At 38.8% G+C, this 20,410-nt stretch overlaps 2 protein-coding genes across 2 annotated transcripts; both read right to left on the bottom strand.

Annotated features, from left to right (window-relative positions):
• Positions 1-287: 287 nt before the first annotated feature.
• On the bottom strand, positions 288-7,291 carry LOC131776255 (rap guanine nucleotide exchange factor 4). The gene is made up of 12 exons (XM_066172853.1): positions 7,274-7,291; positions 6,825-6,950; positions 6,596-6,682; positions 6,385-6,476; positions 5,944-6,034; positions 5,665-5,715; positions 5,461-5,500; positions 4,839-4,886; positions 4,447-4,556; positions 4,142-4,196; positions 3,672-3,726; positions 288-573 (listed from the first exon to the last, which is right to left on the bottom strand). The coding sequence occupies exons 1-12, from the start codon at positions 7,289-7,291 to the stop codon at positions 288-290; spliced, it is 1,059 nt and encodes a 352-aa protein (XP_066028950.1).
• Positions 2,872-19,255, bottom strand: LOC131776129 (rap guanine nucleotide exchange factor 4). Its single transcript, XM_059092270.2, has 36 exons — positions 19,115-19,255; positions 17,341-17,392; positions 16,978-17,068; positions 16,433-16,521; positions 16,071-16,141; positions 15,852-15,927; positions 15,686-15,749; positions 15,429-15,487; positions 14,829-15,060; positions 14,201-14,375; positions 13,471-13,555; positions 13,268-13,328; positions 12,759-12,835; positions 12,588-12,655; positions 11,927-12,005; positions 11,572-11,696; positions 10,851-10,939; positions 10,669-10,747; positions 9,917-10,000; positions 9,445-9,526; positions 8,966-9,048; positions 8,797-8,842; positions 8,592-8,676; positions 7,886-8,032; positions 7,416-7,513; positions 6,825-6,950; positions 6,596-6,682; positions 6,385-6,476; positions 5,944-6,034; positions 5,665-5,715; positions 5,461-5,500; positions 4,839-4,886; positions 4,609-4,673; positions 4,142-4,196; positions 3,672-3,726; positions 2,872-3,284 (listed from the first exon to the last, which is right to left on the bottom strand). The coding sequence occupies exons 1-25, from the start codon at positions 19,147-19,149 to the stop codon at positions 7,419-7,421; spliced, it is 2,229 nt and encodes a 742-aa protein (XP_058948253.2). The 5' UTR covers positions 19,150-19,255; the 3' UTR covers positions 2,872-3,284; positions 3,672-3,726; positions 4,142-4,196; positions 4,609-4,673; positions 4,839-4,886; positions 5,461-5,500; positions 5,665-5,715; positions 5,944-6,034; positions 6,385-6,476; positions 6,596-6,682; positions 6,825-6,950; positions 7,416-7,418.
• Positions 19,256-20,410: the final 1,155 nt, after the last annotated feature.

Raw genomic sequence — 20,410 nt, 5'->3', positions numbered from 1 at the left:
GAGGCGAGAGGTCTGCAACTGATTTAGCTCCGAAAAGGCCAGACTCCTAGCGGACCTCTTTACAAATCTTTCCGCGCGGGAGGAGAAGCGTGTATCCTGTAACGCCAATGCTGAGGGCCTGTTTCAATGCTAAGGGCACACAAGTTTTTTCGATTAGTCACAGAGGGAATAGGAACAAAACCAAGTCAATTCTGGATTAAAGGTGACATTTAATTTAAAATAATTGATCACAAATTAATGAAAATTAATAAAATTCTGATCTTAGCATGAAAAAACATTTCATCGTTTTAATCGCCAATTATTTGTTGCGTTTTCAGACACTCGCTGCCGTCATCCTCTTCATAATCTTCATCGTCTGTCGGTGGATCCACATAAGAACAGGTTTCATCCGTCTCGTGGTTTATTTCGCTCGAAGTTGACATCTTCCTTTTGTTTTTTCTCCCTCTGCTTCCATGTTTTTTTTCCTTCTTGCTCTTCTTTCTCTTTCTCTTTCCATTTTGCGTACTATCCTCGGAAAATTCAGACTGCATGATACAACCTGCAGGTGACTGTTGACAAAGCTCTTCTAATTGTCTGAAAGAACAACGAACATAATTATTTCATCGTCATTTTGCAGATCTTAAACTCTTCTGGGGGTGAGGGGAAGGGGTTGTTACCCGGCCTATTTAACTGCAAAAGGGTGCAGACCCATTGTGGGGATTTAACTCGGGTTAGAAAAAGCAACGCAGGGTCTGGCCATGTCCGCACGATTATTATTATAAGGTTTATTTCATTTTTTTAAAATTGATCTTTATTACCTATATTTACTCTCTTGATTATTTTTAAAACTCGGCTCCACAGTATTTTCATACCTTTTCATCCTGCCACTAAATATGTCCTTCAAATGTACTTTTTTCTCCTTTTGTGTTTCTTCACGGATACCTTTTTTGGCAGAAGCTTCGCACAGTATTACCAACACTAAAGAGATGCACAGGAACCCCATGTAGATCGTGTGAGTCATGGCTGCGGTACTTATAAATTGAGGAAATGAAAAAAAGATTTTATTCCTTAAAGCATAGCTCCATGATTCTCTAACAGAGTCTGGAAAATCATCTCGATAAAATATTCTCCGGTGCTTGTCTCCCATTGTGATAGTCGATTATTGAAAATTAACTGTGTGTTTCATAGGGAGGCAGACGATTGGACATGCCTGGGTGAGACCGAAACCTTTTCCAAAAAACAGTATTTGCGCATGTACTCTAGTATTAGCATTCATTAAGATTAACTTATATTTTTAGAATTAAACATTTTAATTTAAATAAATTTGAAAATTAACCAGTATTTTTTCAAAATTGTCTCGTGCCTTAAAAGATGACAATCTTAAAACTCCCTTTTCTCTCTCCGTTTAAGCACTCGAACGTCTCTATCATATTCGGTAACTTTCCAGGACGTTTTTCACCACATCATAGTCCCAGAAAAATCAGTTTCTCTCGCGTCCATTTGCTTAAAAAATATACTTTTATCCACATTTAGTCATGCAATACCATATTCTCACCTTTGATTCAAATGTTATAATATTCTATGTCTATCCATGACAAAGACGGTTTTTTCTAATAAATTTCATGATTTTCTACGTTAGAAAACATAAATGTACATTTGCTATTAATTTTACGAAATTCTTTAGAGGCCCGCCTGTCGCAAATTCAATAGGCAACCAAGAAATCCTGACGTGAGATGTGGCAAGTCAATCACCACGTTTCTCTTCTATTTAATTTTGTATTCACTTACCTCTGCGAGCCTTGTTTCGTTGATGCTTGTTAGACTGCTAAATATCCCTTAAAAATTTCAGTGCCTGAATAATTCCCTCACCTATTCTATTTTTCAGCTGAATTTTAATGTTTTCCCATTTGTATTTAATTAATAATTGATAGATAACGTTTACCGTAAAACCGCACTTGCTTTGTTCTCCCAGTTGAATAGCAAAGTAAGAGTCAAAGACTGAGTTATCTAAATTTAAGGCTACTGGCTACATATTCAGCTCAGAGAGCTTTACATTCTGATTTTTCTTATATCAGATATTAAAGATATCGTTTTAAATTGGAATAGTTCCATTCGAAAAGAGTGCAAAAATGTAATGTAATTATTTCTGTGAGATAATTTATATCTTTCAAGGCACCACACTGTATGTTCACAATTTACCCATTCATTAGTAATGGAAATAACAAAAAATGCCAAAATGAAGGTGTACGTATGGTGCAGTAAGACTCAACTGATGGTAGTTCAAGTGAGTTACTTACTTGTAAAGAGTATAGGAGATCCAGCAATAAAGATTCCATAGTGAAATTTCCGAGATTTAAACCCAATTTTTTGTTTTAGCTAGCACGTGCCCCGTAATTTATAAATCATTGATGTAAATCATGGAAAATTTTAATGATAAACTCAACTTCATGTTGCAAAAGGCCTAAGGGGAAATATTTTCGTTCAGTCCTCTCTCTCCCCAATCCTCCTTCCCTCTACTTCCAGCTTCTGCGCAAAAAACGAAGACACTGCCAGGATCCACTTGAGAAAAACATCACAAAAAATACAACCACTCTTCAGAAGAAAAACCCAAATATTTAAATACAGATTAAAATTACTAAAAGACACCTCGTTTATAGTAGAAGTGTTTAAAGTCACTTCTATCAGGGAAATTAAGCTGGTCGTTTAAGAGTCGAAATGGTTCTTTGTGTATGCGGAAGAGTCCCGGATAATCTGGGATATTTGGCATCTATACAACACGCATTGGTAATCGAGGAATCCAATGGCGATTCGCGGTTTATTTTGCCAGGGTAAGGACTTCTTGATAAGGCCATATAACAAATAAACACCTGTTAACAGTAGTAATAAATTTATTTATTTCTGAGGTTAAAATATCATAAAACTTTTAAAATGTTCTAATCATTTTCAATTCGAAATGGCGTCAGAAATTTATCTATCAGTGTTTGAATTATCTGTACGCGACCCTTAACGCCAATATTTAAAAAAAGGAGTTTAAAAAGAAAATGTGAAATTTACCAGAAAATACAGTCAATTGCAGAAATTTGCCACATTGCTCTCTCTGTTGACACGTAAGGACACACTATATCGAATTGTTGTCACCAAGCTGATGAACCACTGTCCACATATACCGCTGTCAAACTTGATTGGCCGAGGAATTTGTTGAAGGCATCGTTAAATGATCAACAAGGATTACTTAGTTTTTTTTGGGCTCCAATCTGTGAGAGAACTGGTTAAGAATGCGCTCGTTGTCTATAACGTTGAAATTCCTGTGGAAAGAGAGGATTACCGCGTGAGATTGGAAAAAAATGGGGAAATCGGTCTAGTTGCATTTCGCTAGAAAAATCACAATTCTTGTCGGCTTTTATGTCAATCATATAACATAGCCACATGCCGAAAAAGTGACCTGGCAGTTGTTGTATTTCAATGGCACGGGGGTCAACGTCGGGCATGCGAAAATGGATCCAAACGAAAGGTTAATCGAAATATGATGTAAAAGGATAAAAAAGAAGGAAAAAGGAAAACTTAACACTTTTTTGAGTTTAAAGATTACAAGATTTTGGGCTTTGAGCTTTTAAAAAAGGTTGTGTGTTTCACGTGCGGTTTAAATCTATTCCATTGTCTGGAAAGTTTATCATGTGACACATCAATCATACCTCACAAAAATAGTGATTTCCTGAGCTATTTTCACTTGAGTTGGAGGTTCAGCCTCTAAGTAAAGAAAAATAAACATGATCATTTCATAAATTCGCGAGAAATAAGATCCAGAGCAGACCTTGTGTGACCGCCGTCATCAACATTTATTTGTGAAGTCAGTCAGGACCAAGGGTGTCGTCATTCAAAGGAAAGTTTCCCCTATTAGTGCCACAAAACTAAAATTCAATTTGCTGTTATCGAACTTAAGTTATAGTCAATGGTAATGGGACAAATTATGCCGCGAAATCTACAGAATGCGTGACACCCTCAGCGTGACAAGTTGCATAGCTATCTTGTCTGTGAGTCATGCACTCTGATTGGTCCATTCATTTTTTATCATTCGTCTTTCCTACGTTCTGATTAGTTTCGCAGTTTAGTGCCCCCATGACCAATTTAGTCAGTTCCTTATCTCGATTCAAGCTGTACTTACTGAACGGCTCGCTGCGACAGTACTGGATAAGACGAATAGTAGAAGAGATCATTCTCTGAAATAAAAATAATAATTGACATCTACGTTTAAATTCTAAGCTGAATTCTACGTGTAATCTTATTGGTTCTTACTTATGATCTATTGAAGGATAGACGCATAAATGACGTCACCATGAACAACTGTGCATGTAACTTCTTGATTAATTGAAACAAATAGATTCCAGGTTGCCACGAGTCTGTTCAAATGTGCTAAGAACATCAGTGACACACTCGGCTGCGCCTCGAGTGCCTCTGTTTTGTTCCCACCTTATTTTGCGTCTCAGGTGATGTTTTACGGAACAGACGCAGGTAATGTGGAATCTTTTGTTGATTTGACAACAAGAATAATGCGACACATTTAACCCCACATCCATGGACTGAAAAAGAAAAGAAAAAAAAACAATAACAACAACAAAAATAGCTGCTCACCATTTTCTCAAAGTTCACCAGATCATCAAATTGCGTTTTATTTCCAACGTTCGTGAACGTCATGTCTAGAAATAAAAACAAATCCCTAACTTTGTTTTTTCAAGATTTGATTTGTGACTATCACGTCTTCAAGTACATAACAGACAAACAAATGAGAAAAGTGAAGCTTTTTTTACAGCTAAAAAACTGAACGTTAATGAAATAAAGTTCAACTTTGTAAACAAACATACCTTTTATCAGAAGAGGCATAAAAGGCAATATGGGTGGCTTCATTTTTCCTACCAAAATTATTGAATAAAATTTTAACACCTCACTATATTGAGAAACGAGGCGGCCTGGCGGTTTGCACGCTAAACGCGGGAGGTCTGGGTAACAGACTTGGCCAGGTCACTGTGTTAAGTGCTTAGGCAAAACACTTTACTTTCACAGTCCCTCTCTTCACTTAGGAGTATAAATCGGTACTAGCGGATTGTCAGGGACACTTGACAAAATGTGCGGGGGTAACCTGAAATGGACTGGCATCCCATGGGGGGGGGGGGAGTATTAATACTTCTTGTCGCCGCTTCATGCTACGGAGACGGGGATAAGCTCCATCTGAATGGGCTACTGGCTTGAGTGCAAACCTAACGTTATACCTTTGCCTATTTAAACACGTAGCTAGTGGGGTGCACGTTAACCCCCTTTGTAAGCCTTTTTTTCACATTGAGTAAAACATGGCGTGGAGTTCGACATCATGACAATCTGGTGAGTACCCTCTGTCTGACACAATGTAACCCCCCCCCCTTTGAAAATCCTGACTATGCCCCTGCCTGATGCAGTGTAAAAAGTTGCACAATTAAATAAGAAACTTACCAGCTAAAAGCCTGTAAACTCGATGGTTTCTAGAAGGCTCCTTTAAAAGAAACATATTCATGTGTTCTATTCAGCTTTGACGGTTGAAGCAATTAATTGTTTTACTTGACTACTAAATGACCCACAACTAATAAATGGTGCTTTTTCAACATATGAATTCAAAATAAATTTGTATAAAGGAGTAATGAGATGAAATGTCCTTACCAAGATACCTTCAAACTCTTCATATATTTTACGAAACTTGCTCGGTAATTTCTGACGACACAATAAAAGAAGATATAGTTAAAAAAATAATAATTTAGCAGATGTTTCCAGAGGGGACCATTGTTAACAAAAGACTTAATTTCACGATATCTTTTTCTTGCAATGTTTGAGCTCAAACATATTAAACGTTTAACATATTTACAAATAAAATCATAAAAGTCAAATTTTTTTCCGCGAGAAAATGAACGCAACCCATGTAAGCAACCATTTCCCACTTACCTCCCATGTCTGAGACAAGCGACTCACTGCAACACTGTTTAATGCCATAACAACGGCGAAAAACGAATACCAATTGTTGTACTCTTTACAGCTACAAAAACAAGGCAATAGAAAAAAAAGGTCATAACAGCGAGTTTTATTGATGAATCAAATTTATTTTGATAGGCTGTCGTCAAACAAAAACTAAAGTAACCAAAACAGCCGATCAAAGTATGGAAAATTACACAAGGGCCCAATCATAAGTCCTAGTTAAAACGAGCGACCAGAAGCGCGGGAAAATTCGGGTGACCAGGTCGCGATTGATTTTAGCCTTGCATCTGATTGGTTGGGAGGGGGACGCTAATTTTCCCGACCAATCACAAGGTGAAGTAGAGTTAAAATCAACGTAATCTCAGATGACCTTCGACATTCAATTGAAAATTTCTTTGAGGAATCACTTACTGCGCGGCCAACTTGATGAACTTTTTCAACAGATAAACCCGCTTGTTGAGATGTTGAGTGAGAAGAATCTGTGTTTCGACCCAAAGCTGGACCTAAAAGATGAAATCATAATGACACTCAAACTGGAGTTTACCTTCAAGTCAATCAGAATACAATGAAGTAAAGAAATACACTCATAATACCGTACGAAAAGCGTAAAGAAATTTTTCACCTCATTGAATCTTCTGAGAAGCAAATCAAGATTTGCTGTGATCTGTTTGTGGCTCTCTTTGCCAAAGATGCGGAATATATATTCATGCTGCAAATAAAATCAAAGAGGTTCTTACAGATCAGGAAATTTAATGAAATTGTAACAATTTACAGATGGCTGTTAATTCGCAATGTTTAAACGCAAGCAACTCCGCAATCTCAACTTGTCAGACAAAACTTGAGATACTCACAATGTTAACGGCGTTGAACAGCTCATAGTCATACTGTGTGATGTAATACGCAAGCTCTTTGGATCCAACTGACTCAAGAAATGTGAGGTTACTGGTTGACGGTCCTTCCTGCTCAGGAGTAGGAGTCTGGGGTAGATAAAAAGAGCATAATTCGTAAGGATATCTCAGCACTAGTTGAAGTAGGTCTTAATATAAGTTTCATATAAAAACTGTTTTCACCTCCCTTTTCGGGGTCTGTAGCGCTAACCAGTAAGAAACGCGAAGACCTAGGGTTTGGCACCTTTAACACTGAGCTGCCATGACCGGGTTCGATTCCCGACTAGGTCACTGTGTTGTGTTGTTGGGCAAAACGCGTTACTCTCCCAGTGCCTCTCTACAACCAAGCGCATTAATGGGTACTAGCAAACTTTTTTCGCCAGAAAAAAAAATTGATGAATCTGTGGGGGTACCTTGCTATATACTAGCATTCCGTTTGGTAGAAGCCATAGCAATAATCTTGGTCTGGGTGCTTATTATTTAGAAAACCAGACTAATCTCGAGTAGTAATTACAATAAGCGACAAGGCTCGTAAGAATTTAGCTTTATCCTTACCAGTCAGTCCAAGTGTTCCCGTGGCGCGATAAACAATCTTCCGTTAACACTTAGTCCGGTCGTGACACATATTTCGTTTGGTTTGAAAGGTACGCGTTCTACAAAAGGTAAAGGAAGTAACTACTTTAAAACATACGAAACGAAAACTTTCATTGCATTTGGTATAAAGCGATTGTTGCGGAATACCCCTTAGGGAATATCGCCTAATATATCACAGTTTAACGGGGGCATTTTCAGCCACGTAACACACCTAGATCAAACATGAGCGAAAATAATCAATGGTCAATTTTTAAAGTGTTCATCAGTGTTCGAGAAAACCTTAAATTTTTGGGTTAAGGTTTTTTGCTTCTTTTCTCAACTTTTCATTTTTTGCTAATAAGACGGTTACAACGTTCTCTGAAACGGTTATACAAAAAGAAGGCCCATATTTTTGCACTTCATCGGCAACACCAGTAAAAGGAAGCACCTACCTCCTGAAGATTTGACCTCGCACAGGATGCAGTCATCGCCTAGCAGAACACGCTCCTCTGCGGCGTTAATAATGGTCTGCGCAGTGGCGTTATAAGGCAAAGCCACTGTAGTGTATGTATGATCGGCACAGAAGACTCGAAAAATATCTGTAATGCGAAAAGCGTAAAACTAGTGACTACAGTATTCATCCGCGGGCATAAGCGAAGGAATAGAAACAGATGAAGGAGACAGGAAGGAAGAAACTGGAGAGGGTGACGGAACGATAAGGCTGTGGCGCATGGGACTGGGGACGAGGTATGGTGAGAGAGACAGACAGACAGACAGACAGACAGACAGACAGACAGACTAGAAAGAGAAACGGGGGGAGGGAAAAAGGGGTGAGGCGGTATCAAGACATCTATGTAGGAGACGATAAAGGTGTGGAGCGTAAGGGGTAAGAAGTACGATGTGGTAGCCACATGCCAACAGGGGAAAGTAACCTTGGGTTAAGCTGTTAATAAGTGGGTACCTTTAATGAGGTCTTTATGCTCTTGTTAGTTCGACAGTAACTTTGATTTACTTCCTTGTGAAGTGGAGCTCCCTTTCCCCCCCTCCGCCCCCCAATCCGTCTCATCCCATACCCTTCCCTCAGGTGTTGGTCCGACTTTCTGCTGTTACAAGCTCTTAACTTATACAATTGAAAAGCATTGTCTGATATGTACTCACTTTGATCGATTCCTCGTATTGACTTGTAGTCCCTGATGGCTTTTGTGATATTAGCGAGGCCCATTCGACGATGTGGACTATGGCGCTATGATACAAGAGAAAAAGTTCACTCCAATCAAATTAACAACATCATCCAACACAGAAATAATTTCTATTGACTACATTAAAGTGACCTTCGAGAGAATCTTGCCCTCATTTTGCTTACCACTGGAGCGAAAATTTTACCATCGATAAGGTCATCGGTAGGGTATCTGTGAGAAATGCAAGGAAAAATTCATGTCAAGATAGTTTGCGGTCGTGTCACGGTTATTGTATCTCGAATATTTATCTTTAATCTATCTTTATCGGCCTGTACTGTGCGAAAACTCATGTACCTTTCTTTAAGTGTCCGCATGGCTGTCTTGAGGAGGTTAAACTCATTGAAAAGCTCATCTGTCTCTAGATAATCCATCAATTCCTGTATGAGAGGAAATTGTTATAAATATAAAAAGGAATTCTAAAGCTGAAGTGTTGGTTATAATTATTCATATTAATTCCTTTTCTCCTTCCCTCCGCCCGGACAAAAGGGCGAACGCGAAGCGCGAGTCTCGCGCAAGAGTGAACGAGTGTGAAACTTGGGGGTAAAAAAAAGCATTCTCTACAGGCGAGTTTTCCCTCGGCTTTCCCAATCGGAGAAATGTTTATCACCGATTCTCCTTTGTTCCAAGTCTAGTCCAAGTGATGCACTGAACTGACTAAAGTGAAGTGTTAGTGCTATCTACTTCACTGAATATGTGCGCCTGTTGAGATTTATTGAAATAAATCCTCTCAACACGTTATGTAAAAGTCACATTAGTATTTAAGGTATTCTTACCTCAATGAACCTGAAAATACATTGGTTTTCCAAGAATAGATTCCCAGCCAAGTAACACCAGCGGAGCGTCATCTGAACAACCCTGCAAAACAGGAACTACTCAACCGTGGCTTGTAATTGGCTTTATGAAGTTGCGTTTGAAAAGTTTAAAACCGTGCTTCTCACATGGAAGCCAGATATTCATAGAACGTGAAGTGAAGTTACATTTCCACTCCTCTGGGGAGAGTTGGAGTTCATTGAAAGTATCTCACCCCCCCCCCCCTTTTTTTTAATCTCTGAGCACCTCCAATGTTTGGGAGGTTTATCTCATGCATCGTGTTCCAGATATGCCGGCCATGATTCCAGGGCATAGCTGCAGTCCGGAGTCCAGCATTAGCCGTCAGTCCAACGCTTATTATTTTCCACGAGGAAACACACAGAGAAATATAAATTAACCAATTTTTTACTCTCACAAGTTACATGAAAAGCCTACCTTCTTTTGATGGCCATTTTGTGCTCAGCAGTGATATTTCTGGTCTCGTCTTGTCCGATTATAAAACAGTTGGTTCTGTTGTAGGTAAGAATGATTAAGGACTGTAACATTTTGAAATGAGATTTAAGCGAACCACGACAGCAACGGCAACGAGGACGTGGCAAAACAAATGCTCTGATAGGAAGAACACTTGCTTAGCACGTGCGTTTTAAACCTTTGTACATTTCATAGCCATCCACTGCAAAACAACAAAGAGAAATCACCAAAATTTGCATGGAAACGGAAAGAGACGGTAAACACATCCACCCATTCACGAAATTTTAAATAATAATACATCTTCATTTTTCAATCGACGCCTTCCTCGGCGTTGTCGTCCTAGCTGTTTATAATGTCCCTAATATTATCACTTTTCTTTGTTGAGTTCAAACGTCGCGCTAATGTTCCGGACCAAAATTAATTCGACAGAAATGCTAAGAAGTTTGAAACCATTCAGTTTGGTGGCCCCAGGACTTAGTTTTAAACGGGTTTCTCTTGTGTGGCGGACTGCATTCAGGAATTGCCTTAATGTATTCAAAACTTGAAGTATGGTTGTATCTGAGAGCAATTGGAATTTGGCGCAACTGAATTAGATTCAACGATTGAAACCACTGTGGTGGCATAACCTTGTCGCTGCCGAGTTATTGAGTTATATGTCTGTACCTCAGTCGACGTTTCAAATACCGTGACAACAGTCTTTCCAATAAAAAGGATATTTGGACAGCAACTCGCGGCATAATGCCTCCGTGGTCATAAATATTGGAAAAGCGATCAGAAAGTCGTTCAAAAAATGATCTGAAAAATAACAACAACAACAACAACAAAAGAATGCCTTTAGTAATAGCAATCTAACGTGTGAAATAAAAATGGAATTCAGTGAACACATTTTTTCATTTACCGTCGAAGTTATTTGTATTGGAGTTGTCCATTCTTGTTTCTAAGAGATATTCCACCATTTTCTCTGGAGTACCAGCCATCACGGAATATCTACAAATTTAATTGTAGAATACTTTATCTCGACCGAGAGTCTGAATGGGGTTAACCGTCAACCGTAAAATGGCCAAAACAATTAACCGTTAAGCGAAAAAAATTATAAATTTTAATCGCAAACCGTGAAAAAGTTAACCATAAAAATATTTACTGGTGATAACAATAAAATGACGTCAACCATTCATCGTAAAATGGCCAAAATTTTAACCTTTAGCCGTAAAAGTCACATCCCATTCAGGCCCTCTTGATTGCGTAGTCTGATCGCGCGAATGAAGGTAGTCTCGTGAAGGAGAGTAGGAGGAGAGGTTTGCAGGGGTCTGGCACTACTAATCAACGCTGGACTCTTACCCGACCTCTCGCCGAGTTGCTCATCTACCTAGGGTCACAGAAAAGCCATTTCCGAGCTCCGTTATCAAAAGAGCCCGTCAGTTTCAATATTAATGGGGCTGAAAAGCACACGGGTAGCCAACCGAGTGTGGGCGCTTTCCGGCGTTGACAAGCAGATATATTTTACTGGTAAATTGGCACAACACTTTTTCTATTACTATAGATTATAGGGTTGTTATGAGTCTTTAAAAGCACTCCGATATCTTTGTCGTAAAATTAGCCCCTCGTAGATATCTCCTTACTTTTGAATCTGCGGAATGTGAGTTTGGCTGTTATCTTCTCCAAACATGTTAGGTATGTTAATCTTTTCCAAGACAAGGACATCTTTTCTGTGTTCTTTTAGACGAACAGTATTTGTTTCCACGTCCTTGGAAAAAAAAAAAAAAAAAAAAGGTCGGGTGAGTGAGTGAATGAATGAACGAACCAATTGATGGTCGGTTATTCGGCAGTTCGGCTATTCGGTTTTAGTTCGGCTAAGGTTCGGCTTGTCAAGCATTCGGTCGGTTGATCGCTATATCGTTCGGTCGGTCGATTAGCTAGTAGGTATTCGGTGGGTCACTAAATCTCGTTCAGTGATCGTGAGAAAAAGTTTCATACCTTAAGGATTCTGTTAAAGTCTTTCTTTCCTATCTTCAAGAAATGACAAATGTCTTGAGAAGTTTCTATTGTGGCGGTTCTGTAAGAGATGTTTTGAAGACTGTGACCTTACTGATCATATTTACAACGCACATTTCATCTTAATCGAGGAATGCAAACAGATTTCAAAGGGTCGCCAGGTTTTGTTCATTGTAAACCTGTTCAAGATTTTGGCGTCTAAGATTATTCATAGAATAAGCTGAATCAAACACGCCTTCCGATCGGTTCTTACCTATCGGCGGATCTTGAGGAGGGGCACGGAGGGCCCAACCCCCCCCCCCCCTTATTTTGGGTAAAAAGAAAAGAATCCCAGAAGGGATAAAAGCCGGCAGGGAGAGCCGTAAAAAACTGCCCCCCCCCCTTAGCTCAAGGTCTGGATCTGCCAATGTTACTTATGATTTATTAGAGGTAAGACACAGATGACGTCACCATTAACAAAATTTTGCCTTTTTATCATATGAAACAAATACATTTCATGTTGCCGTGCATCAGTTTAGCAACAGATCACCAAAGACACCAAAATGTGATCAAAAACAAAAATAGTACACACAGCTGCGCCTCGTGTGCAACTTTTGTTTCTTACCACATTACCACATCATCTGTCACAGGAGACAGATCTTACCTCAGAGCGTTATTTACAAGTGCTAGTTTTCCAAAATCGTCTCCTTCATTCAGTTGGCACACCACACCCTTAGTAAGAATGAAAGTATAGCATATACCTTCGTTACATTGGACAGCAAATTTAAGGTCTTCAGAATCGGAGCTGAGAGCAAGGTAGTCTAATGTGCCTTACCTTTCCATGAACCACGACATTCACTGAGCCCTTCAGTATGATGTACCAGGAAATCCCTTCTTCTCCTTCGCTGAAAACTTCATATAGATAAGAAATAAAAAGAAAAAAAGATGACAATATTTGGTAAGCGATTCGATTGTAATTTTCATGACTGAAAAATTTCATTTCAAATTCATCGATGCAATGACTTATCAACTGGGTTGTGAAGGTGATATAACTCTGACGATGTTTAACGCTTTCAAACTCTTTACGGTAGCCAACTTACATTATCAACTCAGTTAATAAAACGAAATTACCCTGATATACTCCCCCACCGACGCAGCACCACAGTTTCTTTAGAAACTTACCCTCTTTGATACAGGATTGTATTGGTTTTCATCCCCTTGGCTATGTGATTGGTCAAGAAACTCGCGCGAATTCTGAGATTCCAGTTTCAAATCTTAGTCACTAAACAATTACACAATCGGAGGCTGGAAATCTGTCAGAGTTCCCTACTATTAAACACTTACGCACAGTTCCCTTTTTGAAACTGGATTCCAACACAAAAGCGTATGACAGTTCTTTTTTAACCTGACGATGAAAAGAATATGAGTTAAAAATGACATGTAACTCAAACTGACGACACAACTGTTCAACTGAGTTGCAAAGTAAAGCGAAACTGCCTTAAATTTTTACCACATGCAGTGCTCCACGATGAAAATAGAATTCTCACCATGGTTGAAAGATATTGAAGAGCCTTTACATGCATGAGTTCATCATAAATTAAAGATAAGTCGTCTGGAGTTCTTTCCATAGCACTGGAATGAGAAAACAAGAATAAGTATTAACTCTGGCGTTTATTCAGGCATATCAAACTATGGCCCTTGATCGTGAGCCAAGGAAACTAGGTCGAATGCAACAACTTTCACTAAGTCGAGGCTTAATGTAAACTTCGTTTAAAAATAAGTAAAAATAAGCTCGCAAAGCTTAATTTCGTTGTTTGACGCGTTATTTTTGGTTTTTCTTTTCTTTTAATTAGTGCCTGCAAGAAATGTTTTTCATTTAGGTCATGGAACATCAAAAAAAAACAAAAAACAAAAAACAAAAAAAACAAAAGGATTTGACATCCGATGGTCTGAGGTTCGATTCCTCATAGGACTCAGAATTTTTTCTTTGTCCACGCTCGTGACAAAACGAAAAACATCTTTCTTTAAAGACGAGTTTGTTGTTTCATAACATATCTCCAAGTAGGTTAACCAGTAAACCTCGACTTCGTGCGTTAGACCCAGCTTTCCAAGGTCGCATCCAGACAATTTTACGGTGGCTTACTCAGCTTGGAAAAAAAACTCTCTTTTATTTTTCCCTCTAGAATTTCACCATGTGATCTACCTTATAACAAGAAACAGAAATAATTTCACGCATATCAAAAGACAACATGACAGGATGTTTTGGTGACAACTCACGGTTTTCTGAGAGCCATTCTCAGTTGTGCATCCAATCCAGACCTACTGAGCATGAGCAGTACATCATCCAGGTCTTCCTCACTGTATGCCTCTTTTCCAGGCCTCTCATTATCATTCTCGTCCATAACAAAGCGATAAAGAATGTCTTGGTCTTTGAATTCATACCCATGGCCCACTGCAGGAACGATAAGAGAAATTCAGGGGACTCAGGTTCGAGGAACAGACGAGCGAAGTAAAAGTTCGGAAGAGTTTCAATTCCCTTGGAATAACGAACTGGAAAATTATAATTATTTTTCTCTTATTTAGAGTGAGTGCCTGAAGTGCGTTTTTCGAAAAACCTGGAAAAATATTGGTTCCCAAAATGGCCCGTAAAAGGCTATGCAAAAGCTTTATCGCGTTGTAAGTAAATGTATGCTTCCACAGGGCTCTTCAGATTTCTTAACTCAGATAAAACGTTGCCAACGGACCACCAAAAAGCTTTTAAGTAATAAATATACTTCCAAAGCCTTAAAAATTGATAGGAGAGAAAGATAATTGAGGAATGCGCATTTTAGGTTTATTTCTCGTGAAAAGACAAGGTTTCCATCAAACGTGACCAAGATAGTATTTTTCGGTATCAGTCCCCCACCTTGAGTAATGACTCCCTCTTCCAAAAGCGCCTGAAGCATAGCGATGGCATGAAATCGACCATGAACCATTGGGCTGATTTTTGTCAGCCAATCGACCGCTTCCGATCCAACGAAGCATCTGCACACCTTGCGTTTATCAAGTTCTCGATCACGGATCAGTTTTGGAGACTGGTGACGAAGCATTGCAAAACGCAGGACCAGTCCACCATTTCTGAGTGCCTCAGGTGAGTACTGTGGGGAGAAAAACGTGTGGTTATTCAACGCGGTGATATATAGAAGTGGTGTTATCGTTGGAACCATTTTGCAGTCTTTTCCGTTGAGGTGGGGCGATAACCGTGCAAAAGCACGCGAATCCGATCCTTTTCGCCGCATGACTGCATGCCCGTTGACACGTAAGAAAGAGCAGCGGTTCAAACCGCCTTTATGTAACTATGTAAGGCCTGCGGCAATTTTTAATTGTGAATCCCCCCTCTTCTGCTCCTGTCAGATGATGAGATTGGCTTGCTAAGTGTCGCATTCTTAAAAATCACCCTTCGCCGTTGTACCACTCTTATACCGTAGCTGAATTCATGGGACAAAGACGAATCAAGCTTACTCACCACTGTCTTGGATGGTTTACCCTCCACCGTATTATTTTCAGGAAGTTGCTCATTATTGTCTGACAAAAGAAAAAGTATGTGATTGAAGATGTAATGAAAGCTTTTCCTAGATTGAGAAAGACCAATGCAACTTGTCTTAGGTACACACTGAAAATTGAAAATTTGAAACCAGGCCTCTTACTGGGTGCTTGAGTAAATAAAGCCCGCTTAACATAGAAGTCTCAGTACCACAAGGAGAGTAAGATTTTAAAACTCACTTTGTTCTCCGACAGGGGTAGATGAGGGACTGGGTATAATGTCCTCTAGAAATTGCTTGTTTCGCTGGAAAAGATTTTAAAATAAAAAATTATTTCTTTTAGATCTTTTCTGGACACTGTGGCGTGGAAAAATATATTATTGTGACAAGGGTTAAATTTAACCCACCTCCCAAATAGTACGGAAGAATTTCTTCTCTATCAGCAAAAGCTCACAAAATTCGCTTGTGATGACTGTGGAGCGTCTGAAAAAAAAATTCATCAAGAAAACAGGCCTAAAATAGAGGAAAGAACATCAAAGAGCATTTTTTTTATTATTTTATGGTTGTTAGTTACAAGAACTGAGGTGGACTAGAACAAACAGGCGCATAACCACTCCTTAACTCACCTGGGTGAGTCATCCAGTACTGATTCGCCGAAAAAATTTCCGGGACCGAGAGTGCAAACGGCTTCAGCATCCTGCGAAGTTAAAGGAATAGACAATCTCTATAGACATTAATTTTCTTCGACTGTTCTCTCTAGGAGGACGCTACACTAACCTCACTCAATGCAAAACCTGTAACAGCGAAGAGATTGAGTTCAAGTAAAATGTTAGCATTCTTTTTATGCAAATGTTGCAGACAAATTTAAAACATCACGACGCGCAGTTGTGGTCCTAGGTTATAGGTCCGTACGTGCGTACAAATAAACCTCCATCAGAGAAAATGTTACATGGAGTTTGATCATCTTTACTCGCGTTAAACGACGCACCTCATATTTTCCGGTTTTCGATGCACGAACTTCAAGCGCTCCAGCGAGGACAACGTACCAGTAACAGCCAATGTCACCTTGACGATATACTGAGAAAGAAAAAGGATAAATAAACGGAGCAGTGTTTTATCACCACAGTAAAAGAAAAGCTTACTCCACTATGCTGTTAATATCCATTCACCCCATATACCTTAACATCAGCATGCATATTCTCGATACTGTTCTCTGTACTTTTCTTGGGCTGCTGACAGGGAGAATTTGTTTCACAATCAAGAGGTTCTTCAGTTGGTGATCATTTCCTTTATTCTCGTTACCTTAGTGTATTATTCTGGGGTGATATTGTAGTGAGAAATTAGATCCTAGTCACTCAAGTGTCAAAGGATTAAAAGACTAATCAATTTGAAAACTTTACTATCAGTCTAACGTTGAGAAGTCTTTTGCTTGGCATTTTTCAAGTTTCAAGGTTTTGACTTCGTTGACAACATTGAAGCTTGAACAAGGCGGGGTGGGGAGGGTGGGGGATATCTGCATCCTTTACAACTTACGAGTGATTCCTTCCTCCAAGTCTTGATAGTAACCATAGTAACAAATTTGGTGAAGAACTGCGTGGTTGAAACGCTCAAATGCCTTCAGATTCTGTGAAATAAGAACAGAAAGACGTGAAATTAAGCAGCAAACGGGAACGAAAGACTCAAAATTGTCAAATGAATGCTCTAATAATTTAGTTGTTGAAACAGAAGTACTATCGCAATTTCCCGCAAACTGTCCTGAGCACGAGGATGATTCTGGCCAATTGAGAGGAATGTTTTTCCCGCCAATTTTCCCACAAATCGCTGTGCGGTTTTTAGCCAAATAACCATACATGCTTCACGTGATCACCAATGGAAACAAAGCTGAAAACATAGTACCTTAAATCTGGCGAAAATAATATCCAGATCCTCCCCTGTTCTGTCCGCAGGTCTACGAAACAAGAAAGACAAAATGGTCAATGTCACTTTTTTCCACTGAAGCTTTGTAATGGTTAGTTTCTATTGCAAAAAAATCAATAAATTTCTTTCGACCTTAACTTTCATACTCGTGTTTTTTGTCCAGGATTGAAGTGAAGGCTGTTTAAATAGTGCGTATTTTGGTCGTTCACGGTAACCGGCAAATCCGTTTACTCTACACTTGAAGTCACAAACTCTCGGTAATTTTGCTCAATTTTCAATACGAATTAAAGGAAACTTCATTGATCTATGACAGCTTTTCGTTCTTGAAGAGTTATTATTATCCAACTGCTCAAAGAAGAGTACAAATAACGCGCCAAAAGAGCACAAGTACCCTGCAATACTGTACGGTTATTTAGACAATTGGTTATTTTGTACTGTAAAAAACCTGTTTAACAAGTCGGCTGCGCGCCCTACGTTTCTCCACCCGCTTTGCTTTTCCCGCCTCATGAGAAATGAACAGAAAGATTTAGCAGAAAAAAAAATTGTGTAATAAATAACTTATGAGACGTTTTGGTGTGTAGTATCGCTGAATATTTCAACTCGTTGTTTGTAGTTTGGCTCGCCCTACGGGCTTGTCAAAATACGGTACAACTCATAAAAATAATCAGCGATACTACTCACCAAAACGTTTAATAAGATATATTTCATGCACAGGTAACTCTGACTTTGTTTTTTTTTTTTAAACTTTGGATTAGGGTACAACATAGCGCGAATTTTTGCCGGGAAACATCGAAAAAACTTGAACCAAATTTACTCAGTCAGTATAGTTGCAACGAGCGATATGTTAGAACTCTTAGGGTCAACCATTAACTAATGGCTCCTTTTGGCTTTCTGGGCAAACTTCGCATTTCAATGAAAATTTATTAAATAAATAAACTAAAAGCACTTAGCGCTACTCATGCCGAACCGATATCACAATACATCATGCTACAAACGTCCTGTTTTGACGCTTAACACAATTGTGGTAATCATTTGATTTACGCTTTCGCGCGCGATTGTTTCCTTTCTTCCGAACAAACACACAAGACAACTCGACCCTTATGTGAAGAGAGTTAGAATGCAAGCACAAACTGCTCAAATATGCCATGATCATGTTTATTCGCCCAGGAAACGATTTCCTTCTCTACGGTATGATTTATGTCTAAATTATTCCAAACCACGAGAGTTTAGTCAAAATTTTGACCATGCAGACAAAAGAGCGATGCCGCGATTCGCTCTGGCGAGCGGGGATTGTTCTGGTGCAGTTTCAGAAAAAATACCTCATTGTCTCTTCGTTCGACTTTTTACCGCAGTTAAAAGAATCAAGTAAAAGTAACTTTGGATTAATAATGTAAAATTGGTTATAATTCTTATGAATTTCTTAGTTTATCCATTTCGTAAAGAGCTCTTCCATAAGCAATGTTCCCTGTCGGAAAATCTAAAATTAAATTTACATTTCGTAACACGGTTGATCGACTTGAATTTCTTTAAACTCGGCAATCGGTGTATGTCTTTTCAAACTATATTTAAGATTCATCAAGGAAGTTTTTAACGTAAGTTAAGATGTTGATATCTTTTCTCGAATACTCACCTCTGGGTCATAATCATAACATAATTACAGCAAATGTACATCGCATGAATATTCTAATTGTTGTAAATTGTCAAACTGCAATGATAATATTCGAAGCGGAGTGCTTAGGAATGTCTGTGTTACCTCTTTGCTAAGCGAGATATCCATTCCACAACCATGATCGAGAAAATCTATAGCGAACTATTTTCCTCTCCTTCGAACGAGCTGCTTTCTCATCATCGCGACTTAGTAATTGTGATCATTGCGAAAAGTTACAAATATTCGCGTAAGTGATCGGACTAGGTGTGAATTTGAAGGCCGTCTATAATTGCTAGGTCGACCAATCAAATGATTCGATCTTGACAGGGTGGAAAGATCAAAACGTATGCCGAAGAAAGTCGGCGTAAGGAAACAATACATTATCGACGTCATTTTGAAGTTTTTCAGTCGGTCTGCAAGAAATGTTTCATTTCTAAATAACATTCTGTTACCAGCCTTGTGATACTTTGTGTAACAAAAAAAAATTTGTGACAAGTCGATATGTCGGCGAAACATTATGCAAACATTATTTCGTCACGCTATTTTAAAAGTAAATATTCGTAAAAGGCACCCAGGACTTAGTGAAATGGATACAGCCGAAAACAGAAAACAGACAAACAAAACGAGAGGAGAGGAAGGGGACTAAATAGACCTTTTTAGCTTCATACGTCTAAATTGGTCACGTGGTCCGAAATGGGTAAACAACACAAAGTTAACTACGAAGAGTAAAGAATGGTCGACTATTGCTGCGCCTGTAACTGCCATAAAATTTTTACACAAATTCGGATTTTCATTTTCATATATATGCTAAGGGTTCTAGCTTCAGAAGTTAAGTATCCATGCTATATTTCTTTAATTACTAGACGCACGAATTTCCTTTAATCTGCAAGAGTAACTGGTCAGAGAAATAATTTCGTCTTGTCTCGATTTTTAATATGTTTTTTTTTAGTTTCTTGTGCCAAAGTATGTTCTGAACATTTCGAAGTCAATTAATTTAAGTTTGTAGACAGCTTAGCTAGGAGATTGAATGATGGCGTCTGCTTGTCCTTCACTGTTTTTATGGTCAACTGGAGGCTATTTCTAGGAGAGAGAGTGTCTCGTTTCCGGAACGATAACGTTAGGCATGGCTGTCACAGGTCAGGAAAATTCAAGGAAAAATGGATTACTTCAAGGCATGGGAAAAGTCTGGGAATTTCACTTTGAGTCAGGGAAAATTGACATCTTTGAACGGAGTCGGGGAAAAGTAAAATTTTAAGTAAATATGGAGTTGTTCATCTTGCCATATCCATTTTCATAACAGTGGATAAAGCTTGGAATGTGTATTCTAACGGCGTTGGAACAATGGTTAATGAAACTTGGAAGAATTTGGCCGATAAAATGCTAAAAAGATTGGAAAAGATT

The sequence above is a fragment of the Pocillopora verrucosa genome, chromosome 10 (genome assembly GCF_036669915.1).
Source record: "Pocillopora verrucosa isolate sample1 chromosome 10, ASM3666991v2, whole genome shotgun sequence".
Lineage (NCBI taxonomy): Eukaryota > Metazoa > Cnidaria > Anthozoa > Scleractinia > Pocilloporidae > Pocillopora > Pocillopora verrucosa.
Note: the sequence above shows the minus strand (reverse complement) of the source record. Positions and strands in the feature narration are given on the sequence as shown.